The sequence below is a fragment of the Taurulus bubalis genome (assembly GCF_910589615.1).
Source record: "Taurulus bubalis genome assembly, chromosome: 8".
NCBI classification, from domain to species: domain Eukaryota; kingdom Metazoa; phylum Chordata; class Actinopteri; order Perciformes; family Cottidae; genus Taurulus; species Taurulus bubalis.
Genome location: NC_136596.1, coordinates 18,385,106 through 18,401,567, shown reverse-complemented (window position 1 = coordinate 18,401,567; position 16,462 = coordinate 18,385,106). Strand labels below are relative to the sequence as shown.

At 42.1% G+C, this 16,462-nt stretch overlaps 1 protein-coding gene across 1 annotated transcript in view; it reads right to left on the bottom strand.

The window, feature by feature from the left end:
• zdhhc8b (zDHHC palmitoyltransferase 8b) overlaps positions 1-15,748 on the bottom strand; it is a gene marked incomplete at both ends in the record, with an annotated part of 49,827 nt that extends 34,079 nt beyond the window's left edge. Inside the window, one exon of the mRNA XM_079222474.1 lies at positions 15,645-15,748. Within this exon, the coding sequence (XP_079078600.1) occupies positions 15,645-15,748 (104 nt within the window). The remainder of the gene's footprint in view (positions 1-15,644) is intronic.
• Positions 15,749-16,462: the final 714 nt, after the last annotated feature.

Below are 16,462 nucleotides of genomic sequence, written 5' to 3'. Positions count from 1 at the left end.
TCTGTGTGTGTGTGTGTGTGTGTGTGTGTGTGTGTGTGTGTGTGTGTGTGTGTGTGTGTGTGTGTGTGTGTGTGTGTGTGTGTGTGTGTGTGCTTCCCAGGTTGGACATAAGCCACCTTCCATTGGCTGATACATGCTTTTTCTAGCACTTCCAACCACATCGAAACATGTATCTCTGCTTGGACAAATGTTTCAGTAAAGAATCAGTACTTGTACAAAAGATATTGTGTTATGAATATGTGATGATGATGATGCTAATATATCCCAATTTCCATCCCAGTTCTAATAAATTCACTAACCAGAACAGGTGTGTGCGTGTTGGTACACACAGTACAGCCTGGACGGTGGTTTCTTAAAGGAGACAAGCCTCCAGCAGAGCTTTGATCTTCACCTCCTGAGTGATTATCAGTTCTTGGTACTGAGCCTCTGTCAGCTGTGGCATAATACAAGCCTCATTAGGCCCTGGCATCAAGGAGATCGGCAGAACCGGAGCAAAAGAGTGGGGCTAAGAGACACTATTTCCTTTCAGGAGGAAGGTTTACGAGAAGAAAAGAGGACTGATTAAGGCTCACGAAGAATACACAGATTGAGTCAAACTGTGATGTTCCACAGCTTCTCAACAAAGAAATGTCTTTATTTGAAGAGCTACCGCCTGGGCATCCCATAATCAATAATATACTTGTATTTATAAAGCAGTTTCCAGAAATCAGTCACATCGATCAGTAGAAGAGCACTATTGGCTGTCCGCTATGATCTGAGGAAACGCTTCAGCAATATTTCAACAACATGCAAAGCTCTGCAGGCACTGTTTGCCTTGATGGTGTGCCATAGTTGTAATACTATTGAATTGATTAGTATTTTTTTAAGTTGAGCACCCACCTGGGACGCACATTTGCTGTCTTTCTTTTAGCCTTTCAGTACAACAACAGGATAAGAATAGGTCACTGGTTCAGGTTTTCCTATGGAACCACCAAATACAACAAAGAATTGCCATCAACATTGCCAACTTTATCCTTCAATATTCAGAAGTGACATCCCCAATGTATAATTTGGCTGAGACTGAGCCGATCTCAGTTTACAATCTGAGATCAGTGTATGTACCTGTGAACACAAAGCTCCAAGAGCATGAAGCACACTTGTGGTGCACAGGTGTCATCAGCAGAATCCGTCCCCACTTAAGCCGCAGGCCCATCTGTTCCATTGTCACAGCCACAGACAGGCAATACGAGTCGACTCGTGATCACCAGGTGCTCACAACTTATGCAAGGAAGGACTCTGATTATAAAATATATCAGCTACTGATATTGCCAATAAGGAAATGTCTCCATCTAGACGCTGAAGAATCCAAAGATTTATTCATGTTTGCACTTTCCTATAGCTGATGATGTCTTTGGCTGAAATGTTCAAGTGGAGTAAGATAAAAAGTTCATCAGAGCTGTTTTCTCAGTAAACTGGCCAGGCCGTGTCAGGCTCTTGGGTCTGTACACATGGAAGGGTGATAAAAGTGTCCTCTGGATATGGTTTGAAGATAAGGGCTGGCAGGCGCCCGCTCAGTGAGCCCAATGAGCTACTGGGATTTATGAGTTTCACAGCCAAGTTAAACTCCAAATGCTCCCAATAGCAACATTCATAGTAAAGTGCAGGTTCCAGAAAAGCCACACTGTTGTTTTAAATGAAAAACATTTTGATCCACTTGTCTGTGTCGAAAAGATGGAAAAAGTACAACTGTGCATCCTTCGTTGCTGATTGACAACTAACTGCCTTTTAGCCCTGTTAGCCATTTAAATGAGGGGCTTTGCTCGAGTTACTGGAGGGGGGGAAAAATAGGTCTCACTCAGTCACCACTTAGCCTGGCAATGTGGAGAGCAGATTGTAAATGAGCACAGTGAAGTGCTTGAATGGCAGCCATTGACACTGGCTCTCTGGGGGCGCGCGCACACACACACACACACACACACACACACACACACACACACACACACACACACACACACACACACACACACACACACACACACACACAGAATGTAAAGCAGTAACACACTGCTCACGATAGAGCAGTAAGGACACGTATCATGCATTAAGGGTCTGTATGTTGGGCAGATAAACAACAGTCCTGTTGTTCTGAAAGAGTGTGAGAAGAAATGATGCTTAGTTGTATGGTTAGACCTCTACAATGGTTTTGCAAATGCACTGACGTAACGGCCTATAATTTAAAATCTTCGTTGCACTTCTATACTAAAACTTCTATTGGAGGAACGTGTAGCAGCTGAGTACACGTCATTTAAAAACGGTCAGAAAGCCTTATAAGTGGTTCCTCTACGCTATGAGGAATGCTTACTGCACCTTCATTGATATGTTTCATTGACTACCTCATAAGATCTTTTCACTTGAATCAGAAGATATCAATTAATGTCAGTCATCAGTTTTACCATACGTGTGAATGCTACTGACCGAACCCAGAGTAGCAAAAATTCAGTCATACCCCTCTGCCTTCATGAACTTTCTCCATTATATAGACTCAGATTATATCGGAATGTAATTAGCTCATGCTTCATGCATAACTCATTAGAGGGAAGATCAATAGCCCTGCTCATTCTGCCTCTGCTTTATTAAGCACACCACAAGGCATCAACTCGACAGGGCTCGAAAAATGTTTTGGCTGTACCAGCAGCCTCACGCCGAGTCGACGCCGCCCTCAGGGGAGAGCCACATGTCTGTAAACACTCCGCTTCAAAACACAACTTTCAGAGGGACACATGGGATCCCATGTCTGGCTGCTCCTGCTGACCCACGGGCTAAGTCACATTACATTTTGAGCCCCCGAGCCACAGAGAAGTGACTATACAGTGATCTTATTAATGAAACGTATCAAGGTGCAGAGGGTCTCAGTATATAGCCCTTTTCCTGCAGCCATGCTCAATGTCCTTGCTAATCATAGTTATTTTTTTTTTAAAAATACTTGAATGTTTGCAGGCTTTGGGGAACAAAAAAGTCTGATTAGACCTTTAATGTATAAAGTGATAAAAGCATTTTTTTGTTATTGTAGATGTACTGTATACATATACGAGGTGCAAGGTTATGCCAAGCTAGAAGGCTGATGGGAGGACTTGACCCAGAGAGTCTATTAGCAGCCTCGACCTGCTTCTCTGCTGCCATTTGGCCTCAATGGGCCTGATTCGCATAGCGTGCTGCAGGCTGAGCTAATGTTACTCTAATGTCTAAGTAAATCCAGTGCTGATATCAGCACCTGGTTGACAATTTGATATTGTACCTTCTCTAGCAATACATTATGTCATGAAAATTAAAGGGTTAGGGTATACTACTGTATTTTCAAAGTTGAAAAGTTGAGACCATAACAAATTAGGCGTGTCTAAGATTTTACAGATTAGTCAACCTCCCTGAACATCATGACAGGCTTGTGACATTGTGCTCAGATTGATATTAGTAATGGTCTAAAAATATCGCTTTGTGGGAATCTACAGTAGAAGCAGGAGGCTGATGCCTTGAGGCATGTTGGTCCTTTCAGATTTCTTCTCTTTAGCCTCAGCTCTGCATATCTGTACCAGAGCTCTCCTCTCCAACTGCCACCACACCTCAACCCATGTGGCATGAAAGCAGGCGCCATGGGCAGCTGTCGTCACATTCCCTGTCACCCCTTGCTGAGGGACCGACCTTTTCTCAGCCTATCCAGACACAACAACACTAACTCCTTGCCCATCACTGCCACAGCTGAGCTGATGTTTTATTCAGGGTTCAGACTGAAACTTGGCATGTGAGCTACAGTTGCGTATGGGCTCCGTGAGGTCTTAGCTCAGAGGTTGAGACAGCTGTACTGCTGCCTTTTTGCACTATCCTGAACAATTGTTTACATTGCCAGTGCTTCCCAGAGCCAGAAGTAGCTTCTGACTGCTCAGCACTTTCTTTGTGATTTCTCCTCCACTTCTTGCTCCTCGTCTTCCATCTTTTGGAAACTATTAATTTGGGCTTTCCATCAAATCAATCACATGGTTGTTCATGGGAGTTGTGGCTCCCTGGATGGTCATCCCTCAAGCAGTTCCTGCTCTTGGCTTTGTTACATTTCTCCAAACAATAATTACATTCGTCAGTCACCAAGGCCAAAGACCAAATTGCACGGTTTACTTCCTGTGGCAAGGCCAACTGTGGGCTGCACTCTTATGCAGTGTATCCATCTTATTTAATGCATGGATATTATTTTGAGCTTTATCATGAAGAAATGCATTTACTTTTACTTTTGAAGTATCCTCAGAAAAAAAGAATACTGAGATGATGGAAAAATAGTTTTGAGAGTTTGAAGAAATACATTTTGAAAACCAGAGATTCTCCTCTAATCATGAAAGAAAATGTGGAAATTAAAATGTGACAGAGTCCCCAAGGAAGACCTGAAGCTCCCTAATAACATTCTGCACACATTCTCAAGGGGAACTTCTGAATTTGCCTGGCGTATTAGTGGCGGCAGAAATATGCTTAGGACTCGTCGCAGATAAGTGGCCCAACCATGAATGATTTTATTAACATGGAGCAAGATATATCGTGCAAGCGGGGCTAAACCCACAGGCTTTAACCTGCCCCTGTGAGAAGATGAAAACATGCATCTACGCAGACATATTTCCTTGTCACAAACTGACCGCAGAGACCCGGTTATGGCTTCGTGCTTTGGGACTTGAGTCCTCACAAGTGTTTGTGCAGCACTTGTTACTGTGAAGCCAACCTGCCTACTGTTACCCGCTCTTCATTTAGACCCATGGCAGATTAAAACTCCCAGAGAGGGGAATATACTTTTGCTGGGAGAAAAATGTGAATTGACAAGCTGACATCTTCACAAATTGCATTGCAGAGGAAGATGTGCAGGATCAGAATGTATAATGAATTAAGGAGGGCAGAGAGAACAGCGCCTTGTATAAAGATCAATAAAACAATCCAATTGATACTCACAGGTTATCCTGCCAAATATTCAGTGATGCTAAAAGCCAGCATGCTTATGGGAATAATGCAAAGAGGTACATTATAACTTCTGCATTATTAAAGTGGATTGAAGTGGAACTGAAGAAGAGTTTCTGTCGGAGATAGGGGGGTCTTGAGATACTGAGCCAAGTAAATATTTGACTGGAACTTCACTTGGAGCAGTCTGGTAAACTGCACATTCACAGACATTGAGCATCACATAACACGCAGCAGGCAGAGTGAGGTACCCTGAGTTGTGCATTTTTTTGCTCAACCACAAATCTGTCAACCTAGAGATGAAGTCACATCTACTATTTGGAGTCACTACTTTATGTTACGATAGATAATTAAATAATAAAGAAAATACTGGGCATTCAAACATAGGGGCAGTAGGTGTCAGTGTAGAGTTGGCGATTGTAAGCAGGGTGGCCCGGATGATACTGTTAAAACAAATGAGGGATCAGCTGGATTTGGCAGGGTGGCTAATAGTTCCCCAGAAGTTTAATCAGGACATTCGTAATTATTCACACTGCTGAGTTTACACATGGCGGCAGTAGGGATGCTGTGCAACAGACTTTGAGAACAACAAAGTCTGCTGCTGATGTCAGTTCTGATCAAATGGTTACAGCCTGCTGAACTAACTGGGTGCAACCAGGTCACTAAATTAGATCAACGCCGTGTGCAAGTCGGATTAAGAGACTTCGACTAAGATCCAAATTTGGAGTGGCACTGTGGTGTGTCTCTGAATCCATGGTGCTCTGAGCACAGACACCCCAAGGGCTTTGTTGTAGTTCATCACTTATTTGGCTTCAGGTCTGTTGATATTTTGCACTTGGCAGCCAGAGCACAATTTTGCCTGTGCAGTATCGTCAGTGTGTGAGGTCTGAGGTTGCATTAACTGTTCTACTAAAAAAAGGTCAGACTCTATGTTCCAGATCATCTTCAAGATGGATAATTTCAGTCAATTCCCCCGAGGCAAGGGGCATAACAAACAGAAAATACCCTCCTCAGCCTGGAAGCGATAAGCTCGGATGAAGCTCCTTACCTGGGACTTTAAGTTAGTTAGAGGACTTAAAGAACTTGAGGCTGCACAATGACATGGCACACTACCTTACGTCCAGACCACAACATTCTTCAAGACCCGCCCATTGTAGTTACAGTTGCTACGTGTGTCAAGCTTTACAATCTGTGCACGTGTGCAGTTTGCACGTTCTCATTCCCTCAAGACAAGATGGAAAACAAGCAGAAAACATCCTCGCCCTAGACGAGATAAGGCAGGCCTATTGAGGTCTGCAGAACCACACTGCCCTTTGCCTCATAAAAAACATCCAGACCACTCAATTAAATGGCTTGACTGAACCATATCACACTAACATTTTAAAAGGGCTATGTACATAACAATAATACAGCCAGTGAACATCTTACTGTAGTTTATGTATGTGTTTCACTATCTCCAAAAGGAGTACGAGTGAGGAGTGAAGCCTCCTCTCTTTGTTTTTCAGTCAAAGATAGAGCAACTATGATTTGCTGAACATGGATAACGTTCACAGAAAAATTGCAGGCTTTTCTGCTGAATTTTGCACACAGCTGGGCTAAAGAAAACAGTATAGCAGAGGAAATCCACAGCTTAGAGCTGGCTGTGATGCTCTCCAGCAAAGGGTTCAGGGCACCGCCTCTGTCACAGATGTGGTCAACAACTTCCCTCCCCATCATCAAGGGTATTAATTCATACACATTTTTTTACGTCTGCCAAATTGGGTAATACGAATAGCTCAGCTGTACGAGACGGTCTATTACTGGTTTGCGACGATAGCTGAATAAAACATCCACGGAACAAAAAATTAAAGTCACTTAAAGAATTGAGACTGGATGACGTGGAACCTCAAATTCCCCATTCTGACCTTTCAAAACTAACTTCATTATTCAAACTGTGACAGATATTTCTCTCCAGACACAATATATAAGGTGGAAATGGATCTGGAATCCACAGAGAATGATGAAGGCCTGAGGGCTGAATACATTTGTGCATTGTGAATTTAACCTCATTCTAAAATATCCTCACTGTCAAGCATGATGCCATTATTTTTAAATAGACATTTGGCAAAAGGATAGTAACTGGTTGGAGTATGGAGGCTCTCCACCAAACTGATTCACTGGGGTTTGCCCTCTGTCTCTGTATTCTGACTGTAGCTTAGCATGTTGGCAGGGTTTTAATAGACAAACAAACAACAATAATGACGTGGCCGTATTTGCCTTAAGAGTTTTGTTGCCAGAGGAGTCCATTACACTTTCAGATATGAGAGTGGATGAAAGCTAAAAAGGCTTGGATGGAAGGTAGCAGATAAAGCAAAAATACGATTAACCACTAAATGTATGAAACAGTTTTTGTCCGCTGTTTAAAGCTTTAAAAAAAATAATATATATATATATATATAAAGAATAAATATACCAAACTGTATTCTGTGTGCCATGGCCATGAACAAGTAACAACATATCTATAAGTACATGACATTTGGCAGGTTACGCTCCAATAAATATCAATATTTATCCAATGCCTATTCATAAACTGTCCAGAGTGGTGTGAAATAATAGCATGTGACAGATGTGACAGGATAAGGTCGCCTCTACAGTGAAGTACAAAGAGAAGGTCTAACAGAGGCGAGTCTGGCTGAAGCCCCCCGGATCCATGGCTTCAAAGACGAGAGCGACCACTTATATTTATAGAATGTCACATTACGCAAACCCATCATACGGCTATACAAGAACAATATCAGCTAGAAGTGTTATGTTTCAGAATATATAAAACTACTCTCATCTGCATACTATGAAAGCGGCTATAATCGCATAACAAGTCTACACATCGTGGCTTTAAGTAAAGAAAATGTTGATATCTGGATTGGCCTATAGCTCAATGGTTAAACTCTACCACACAGATGCGTGGGGAGGGGCTTTGTCTGCTGTGCCCGCTCATCTCCAACGACTTCTGAAGTCACAAACTACAAAAGTGACAGAATAACTGTGCGTATAATCACAGTCTGTCATCCCAGGGATGGACACCGCTTCACTCTTGTAAACACTGGGAGCCTCGACTTGCAACACACTACCTGCTCTCTCAGAAAGCCACTCTGGCTGAGGGTCTTAAGACATAGACCTCTGTTTCTACTTATTACCAGTCACGGTCTCCCTCTGGCAAAACAACATGAGGAGAACAGGGTGGAGACACCGTTGGAGGGAGAGGCTGGAGGTCTAAATTAATCCCACATGTTCCCCAAGAAGAGACTTTCCAGGCGGCCTCGGTTTACTCGGCTGGTGGAAGACAGCGAACTCTGAGAGCACCTTGCTGCACTTTCCCGCATTTTTCGCCCACACACTGCATTGTGCACTGAATCCACATGGATCCATTTAGCTCAACTATGGCATCACAAGGCACAATTTACTTTTTTGGCAAGCACCAGGGCTCCATAAAGGCACTGCTTTAGAGAAACCCAAAGTACTTTAAATAGACAGCGAGAAAGGAACAGTCTCGAACTGCAGTGGGACAAAAAAGGGAATCTAAATATCCATCCAACTCTTTTGATTTCAGACAAATTCTAGACGTTTCCTCTCCTTTCTTAAAGTCATATTCAATTTGTGAGATTCTCTCATACTACAAAAGAGAGAAAAAAAAAAAGTTTTGAGCTTGGTAGAAGGAGGACAGGCTAATTTTAGAAAGCACTGATTTCTATTAAAACTCAACATTTTCTTGAAAACCATGCAAAGGACACACTACAATTTGAATAATTGTATCACCTGCTGTAGTAGATTAGGACATCTGTGCTTTTATTCATTTATGATAAATCATGCAAATCTGCAAACAATGATCTCACTCCGTTAAAGACATATGGTCTTAAGCAGATGGGTTTTTCTTTGAAATTAGCACTCCTTATAAAATCCTTTCACAAAACAGTGAACACATTGTATATAGTGTGAAGAATTATGCAATGCATTTGTTTCAGTAACCGCAATATAACCAGTACATTGCATTTTTTGGGCCTCATAATCTTTTTTTCAAAAAATGTACAATAACAAAAGGAAACTGCTTTTTTGTACAAACACGATCATTAAAATGGAGCTTTACGACATAATAACTGTGTTCATCTCGTAGAGTGATGAAGAACCAAATCAAGGTAAACTTGACTTGGCCTAGAGCTTGAGGTAGTAAGAAGTAATTATAGTGTCGAAATAACAACTCATACAAATGTTATTTTTTCTGCTGCCCCCCCTTAGAAGTCTTTAAAAGGATCTTTGTTGAACTCCGGATCCCAATGAGAAGCACTACTTTAGATCTTTACTCTGAGGAGACACAACAGCTGGACATACCATGGCTCGACAGATAGATATACGACAGCTCACTGCCCGGACAGACAGGACTGGTGTGTGTGTCTGTGTGTGTGTGTTTCATTTATTATCTGTTTGATAAATGGTTAGCTCCAAGCCATATGAGTCCCATTCAGAAAACCCATTCAGAAACACACTCCGTTAGACCACTGATACAGTACATCAATACATTTGTCTAAAACTCACATTTGATCACGTCACATGTCAAATAGTCAGCAGCTACAAATATTATGAGCGATGGGAGTTAAGATTCAGACATATCTCGCTCCTGCTAGAGTAACACCACAAGTTTTTTATATATGATATTTTAAAAACACCTAACAGAATCCTTCCAACATTATCTCTATTTATATCATGTAAACCCAAATTACACAATCGATCAAAGTCATTGAATGCGTTACAACAATGTGTTCTCAAACTCACTCCCTTTTTGCTTAACTCTACCACAGGAGCATGCTACATGACTTATTTTTTAAATGTGAAAGCTGCTCATAATGACCCACCACTAAAGACCAGACGAGTCTATGTATAGTGGCTCAGTAAGGCTATGATTAGGTACAATTATGCCTTGAGCTAAAACATACAGTATATAGTGCACTAACTGAGAATAATCCAGATCAAATGCACTGTAACACTGAACACTTATTTCTGGAATTCCACCGGTCTCTACATTCAATATAATTATAGTACAGTGTCTGAGGAGTAATGTTCTGCATTACAAACAAACATCAAAACAGTGCTGATGGATTTAAATAGAAACTAACTCAGCTTGGTGTTACATGATGGTATTAAAACAACAGCGCTACAAAAGGAGTTTTGCTTCTGAATTAATGAAATCAGGATATTGGGGGTTGGGACATTCACTGAGTTGTAACCTTGGTGTAACACAGTTTCCTGACTGCCACACCATGTAGCTGCAGTATCACTTTGAAAAGGAGATCTGCTGTTTATTTCCACCAGGCATATTTCCCATGAATGTGGCTCTTGTGGCTTTTTGGGACTAATTATCCACTACGTCTCTAGAACAAACACACGCTAAATGTAAAGCTACTCACAGCCTCATATGTAAAAAAACTAAAAAACAATGTGCAAATTGATCCCGATGTAGATCCCTATGCAGTTATAATGGACGTTCCAGGAAGCTTCTTTTTGTGTTTACTTTCATTCAGAAACGAGCGTTTGAAATTACTTGTGTAAAAAAGAAAGAAAAAGAGAGCGCTTATTTCCCCACACCTCTGCTGAGAAGTGGAGAGTTTAACGCAACTCAGAGAGCCACAATTGCCACATTTATGGGAAATAAACCGGAGTTATCCTTTAAGGCTGTGAAACTGCAGGAGCGGAGGATTGGTGAACAATCTGTGTTGATCTTAAAAGGCTGACTAACACACAGACTAAAATATGCTTTCAAAAGCAATACGGTCATTTTATAAATGAAAAAGGTCAATTTATAAATGTTGCCTTTGCTCCTACATTAGCTCAAAGAGAATAAGACCACTTGGCTGTCCCCTTAAGTACCTTCTGAGAGCAGAATTGGCATAACCCTGTCCTGCTGTAAATCTCTAGACCCTCACTCAAGGTGCCGATGGATGAGAACCTACAGAGGAAATTACATCTTTATCTAATCTGACAAAGCTAGCCGCACCGCACCGGCCTGGTACTGTTTTTATCCCGTTATCTTAACAAACCAGCAGTCTGCTCCACATGGATTTTATGAATAGGCTGAGGGAATATTTAGTCGTGGTGAGCTTGGGCGCCTATGGGCTACTTTTGGCCCTGTCAAGATAATAAATTGTATCCTCTGTGTGACATGAGGACAGGATAGTTCCTTATCCACCTCAGCTGAGTGGCTGAAACCTAATACTGTGACAGTATGTGAGGACAAGATAGTAATATTTAAGCAAATGTTTTTGATGGCAAGATGAGTGGGAGTTAAAGAGGAATATTGATGAGGTTGCCTTTAGAGCTAAAATGCCCTGCTCTCATGGGAGCCACGGAATATGTATTTTATAAAGCTCACTTGGAGGTTAAAGTTGTGCGAGTATGACACAAAAACTGTTAATTTGTCATCATGCTGCACATGAGTATCATATCAGGGAGGCCTAGATTATCTGGTTTCTTGCTTTAATAGATGCTTGTTCAAGAGCACAGACACAGAAAAAGCTACAAGGGGATATTCATATCATGTCAATTGGTAAGTTCCTCCACCAGAGAAATGCTTTGTCTTTGCGACACCTCAAACCTGGCAATATATCCTCATCACACATTTGAATAAACAAACTAAACCCAAATCAGCTCCAATGTCAGTTGAGAAAGATTTAACACAAGCAGCCAAGACGATCCGGCTCATAAACAGCCCGGGTTAAACCAACGATTTCTTTAACTACAGTGAAAGACGGGGGCGCCTCAAAGCCACACAAAAGGAAGCAACCGGGCTCTCAAGGACACTAATACCAAGCAGTGAAGCATTAATGGTTACAAGCTTGTTTACTGAACCACTCGACAAATAGACGACAGCAGCTCCGCATACATAATCACACACAGGGAGGGGATTAGGATCAATGAACCAGCATTCAATTATGCTCTTAGGCTTTCAATTAATAAGACACAGATAACCACGATGTTACACACTGCAAAGTGGGAAGGTACAGGTGAACACAGAGTTCAACACCTCTGGCCATCTGTTGAATGTGAAATAAGTTACATTCAGCAATTGAAACTAGCAAACTAGAAGAGGCTTTCCAGCTACGGGTGAGGAGAGCTACAATGCTGCTGTGCCTATCGCCGTTCTGCGGTAACCCAGAGTTTCCACTCCATTTCTTTTACATTATTCTCTTGCACCGTTTCTTTAGCGTGAGCGTTTCAACATGAGATTGTTGCATGAACTGAACTATTTGCGAGCTAATTAGTTCATCTTCAAACTAATGTTTGTTAACTGCCAACTGAAAGAGAGGTCCTATGTTTCCAAACCCCAAATCCTCTCAGGGTTTTATGTTCTCAGCAATGCTTTTTGTTTTTCCATGAGTAAATGTTCTGTGTTTGTTTCCCTGGGTCAGTTATGTTGAAATCCCCCACTTACAGCTTATAACCTGCTGATGTTGTGATATGCCCTCATGTTGGCCAGCAAGACAGTTTTCTTGACTTTAGACATTGATACCATTCAAACTGCATTTGACACGTCCATCTCCCTTTGTCCTTTTGCAATTTGAACTGTAAAGATAGCCCTTACCAATCTCTTATGAGGACTCTGGGAATATTGGGATGACCCCAACTTCAAATGTCAAGCTCCCTGTAACGTAAATACACTAGGTGGCTCACAAAAACAGCATAGTATAGTAGCTAATGTAGAAACGGCTTCATAAGTAAGCCCCCCTTCAGCTTTTATTAACAATATTTAATTTCAAGAGTCACTAAGCTAACGCTATCTACAATTGGCCACACCACTAAGCCAGAGAGGGAGTGGAAAGTGCCTGTACTGTGTAAATGGGGTAACTATATACCCAGGGATCTGTATAATTAACCCTGTACATGGCTCTATATTTAACCTTATATGTAAAATAACCTAAAGGGTTAAATATATGAGCACTTGTTTTAACAGCGTATCATCCCCCTCTTTCCTATGTTTCGACAACTCTGCACTCTCAACTAAAATCGGAAATACCTTTACAAATCTCTATAAGAATCTCAGAGTGGAGCACAATGCAAAACAATGCATTGGGTAGGTTCTGAATGAAGTACGACTCAACCGATATACAGTGAAAAGGAGGAAACAGATGTGGAAGCTGAAGATTAGATTCCTGACGGGCTCATTCTCATGTGCAGCTCTGCTCTCAGCCTTCTGATCATGGCTCCACCACTGACTACCTCGCTCATAATTCACCTTTACGCAGAAAAAGCTGCTAAACCAATCAATCAGTCGATAGTTTCCACACATCTTTCCATGCATACTCTAAAGTTTGGACTATTAGCTTGGCAACAAATAGTAATGTCCTGCTTTGCAGTTCAGTGTCCTAAACAGGTTTTCACTTTTGCATATGGTCAAGGGCAGCGATGAAGCCACCCTGAGGGATTACTTAAAAGCAAGCTTCTTCAGTGCAGCCATACATACGTACGCTGGGACACATTTAGACACAGTGAGAGGTCTAAGCTACTGCAGAATATAATCTAGTTATAGACCCAGGACAGGATAACATTATGATGGCTAAACCATGACTAAAAGCTTAATTTATCATCAATATTATTTGTGATGAGTCGTGGTCATGCTGTGGAGATATAAATAATTCTGTACTAATTTGTTCTAATTCAATCTCTGTGAGAAACACAAACTGTCAGGCATCAGTAAGCCAAACACAGTAACACACTATGGACTGGTGCTGGTGTGTGTGAGCCAGTGCTGGCCCCGAGTCTCATCTTCCGTTGCCCAAATGACACCAAGTGGCCCGCTGGCAACAGTGGGACCTTTAACACAGCCTAGAAATACAAAAACATTTGTGTCCCTGGCACTCTGCTGTATGAATGTATACGATGGACTGAGTATAGTTCTTTAACCCCTGCATGTCAAAGCTTGTGGTTGCCAAACAAAGTTGGCAACAAAAGGTGTTCCTAATTTTGTACTTGTTGTATCTGGTTATTAAAATGCAGATACCACACCACTGTTCTATGGTTTGTAGTGTAAACACGTAACTTTGCACTCCAGTCAACGACACGGCTAGACCGGGTTCAACATGAACGACTCTGTGTGTTTGAGAATGAGGAGACATGGCCTAGTTTGGATGTGCACTGCTCCCCAGGGGGTTCCATTATGTGCGACTCAATCCTCCGGACCTTTTATTGAGAAATGAAGGAGCAACCGAGTAATGTCTTAATCCTCACCCTTGAACAATCTGCTGGGGGGGGGGAATGGACCTTGATGTGTAGAACCCCAGCAAAAGAACAGCTACAATACAATAAAATAAATCTGACTCCTGCTATTTGCAAATCACAACACGCTCTTCCCACAGCAAGGCTTGTAAATCAGGCCATGTGTTAATGTGTTAATGCAAAGCCCTAGACACCAAGGAGTGCTGGGACTTTTAAAGCTAAAATCCGACCTAACGATGCAACCAACAAACACCATATGTCTCCCTCCGTCTCGGTCATTGACCGGAGACTGAGGATGCAGAACCACTTAGGGTGCAGCCTAAGCATTTTCTGTGTCTCCCTGCATTTTCTCATTTATACAAGTAAAGAATACACATGGTGTCAGACTTTTGCATCTAACACAGATCCGTGTCAAAAAGCAATACATGATTTACATATATACACACACACACACACACACACACACACACACACACACACACACACACACACACACACACAATGTTGGATAAAAAAAAACAGCAATTATTGGAATATATGAAATGAAAAGAATAAATGGAATGGAATACCAATATAAACAACATAAGGTCTTTTAAACACAGAGTTATCACATTTGGCAGTGTTAGAATTTGGCAGATAACATGACTGCAAAGGCTAAAGGTTGGATGATCTTTCCCAATAGTCCTCAGTCTTGATCAGAGGACTCCCAACATGATGGTGTGGACGACCCACTGTCCCCTGCTTGTCTGAACATAGAAATTCAATAAAATGTATATCTGTTTTTGAGAGAAGAACCTGTGTATTTGGGTTGCCCACAGTCCCTGTGAAAACCCACAAGGCTGTGTAGGCTACACATATGGTGACACATGGGCGCAGATGCAATAAAACCGAGGAGGACTCCTTAAGGACTCCACTCTGGGAACCCCGAGCTTACCATGATTATAACGCCTCTTGATAGGTTGTGTGTATCTATCCCAACCGAGTGAGCATGAACCACACACACAACCGCCTGCTGAGCCAATGCAACCATTTTAATTGTATCAACAACTGCTTGCGGCATTTCTTCAATGGAAAGTGAGTAACTGCGGCCTAAACTGTGGTTTCCTGCACGAGAATAGCGACGTTAAACTTGCATGGCTTAATGGAAGTTTGCCGAGCAGGTATTAGCCTGTACGGCTGAACGGTCTGTCGGAGGCTGCACATGAAGGCAGGGCTGCGTTTTGAAAACCCATTTCAGGACCGCTAGGAGATTCCCCGCTGGGAAAGATAAGGTTGTATATCTATACAAAAAAAATCACTTATTCTAACAAAGTGACTGAATCCACCCATGCAAACTTCGAGCTGCACATCCACTCCTGTCGGTGTAATCTAGTGGGCACACACACGACCAGTGGAGGAAAACCTCGGCATGCAACGAAGGAGAACAAGGAGCGATGCAAACTTACGTGAATACGAAAAATAAAGTGGTCGATCCCACAAGGAGTGTGGCAGCAGTGGACACTGGGATGTATTTGGTGGGTTTAAATCTCTTTCCAGCGCTGTTGGGCATTCTGTAATTTCCACATTCCTCAATTATTTATTCCGTTTGGAGTCGTATGGAGAAAAAAAAGATCCAGTGTGCAATATATAGGCCTCTCTGTGTCTTTCTAAAAGGTAACAGTTACGTCTTTGCTATCGTTGAAGCCGCATAGAGCCTAAGATAGAGAGGCAGGAATACACAGCGCTCACTCACTGGAAGCCTGGAAATCACCACCCTCACAATCCAGCCCACTGGTGAGGTCACTGAACCGCGTGAAAAGGTGGAGCCTCCGTGCAAACCCTGCAAGTATCTTCACAAGTAAATGGTCGGCGCTGTAGTGTGGATTGGTCTCGTCCCTCTGCACGGTTACATGTGTTGTCCGGAGATCTCGCGCATTGAAATAATTATATTTGTCTCGCAAATGCTCACCGACTCAATCAATATCGATGTGTGTTAGATCGATGGGGAATTCAAAATGTCTCTCGCAGTTTCAGAAGTCTAGTCCAGCCTGAGCTCTGGTCCTGAGAGGCAGCAAACTTCACTGACAATGTTGCAGCGTAATGTCGCTTCATCTCCCAGCGGACACACATGGAAAAAAAACAGGCATGGTTGCTTTGTACAGAAAGTTGGCTATATAATTTAATTCGCTATGATTATTGCAATAGGCATCTATTAAAATGTAACATAAGTAGCTAAAATGACTTTCCCCAATAAGAGACTTGAAATGTTCCTGTAACTCTGGGC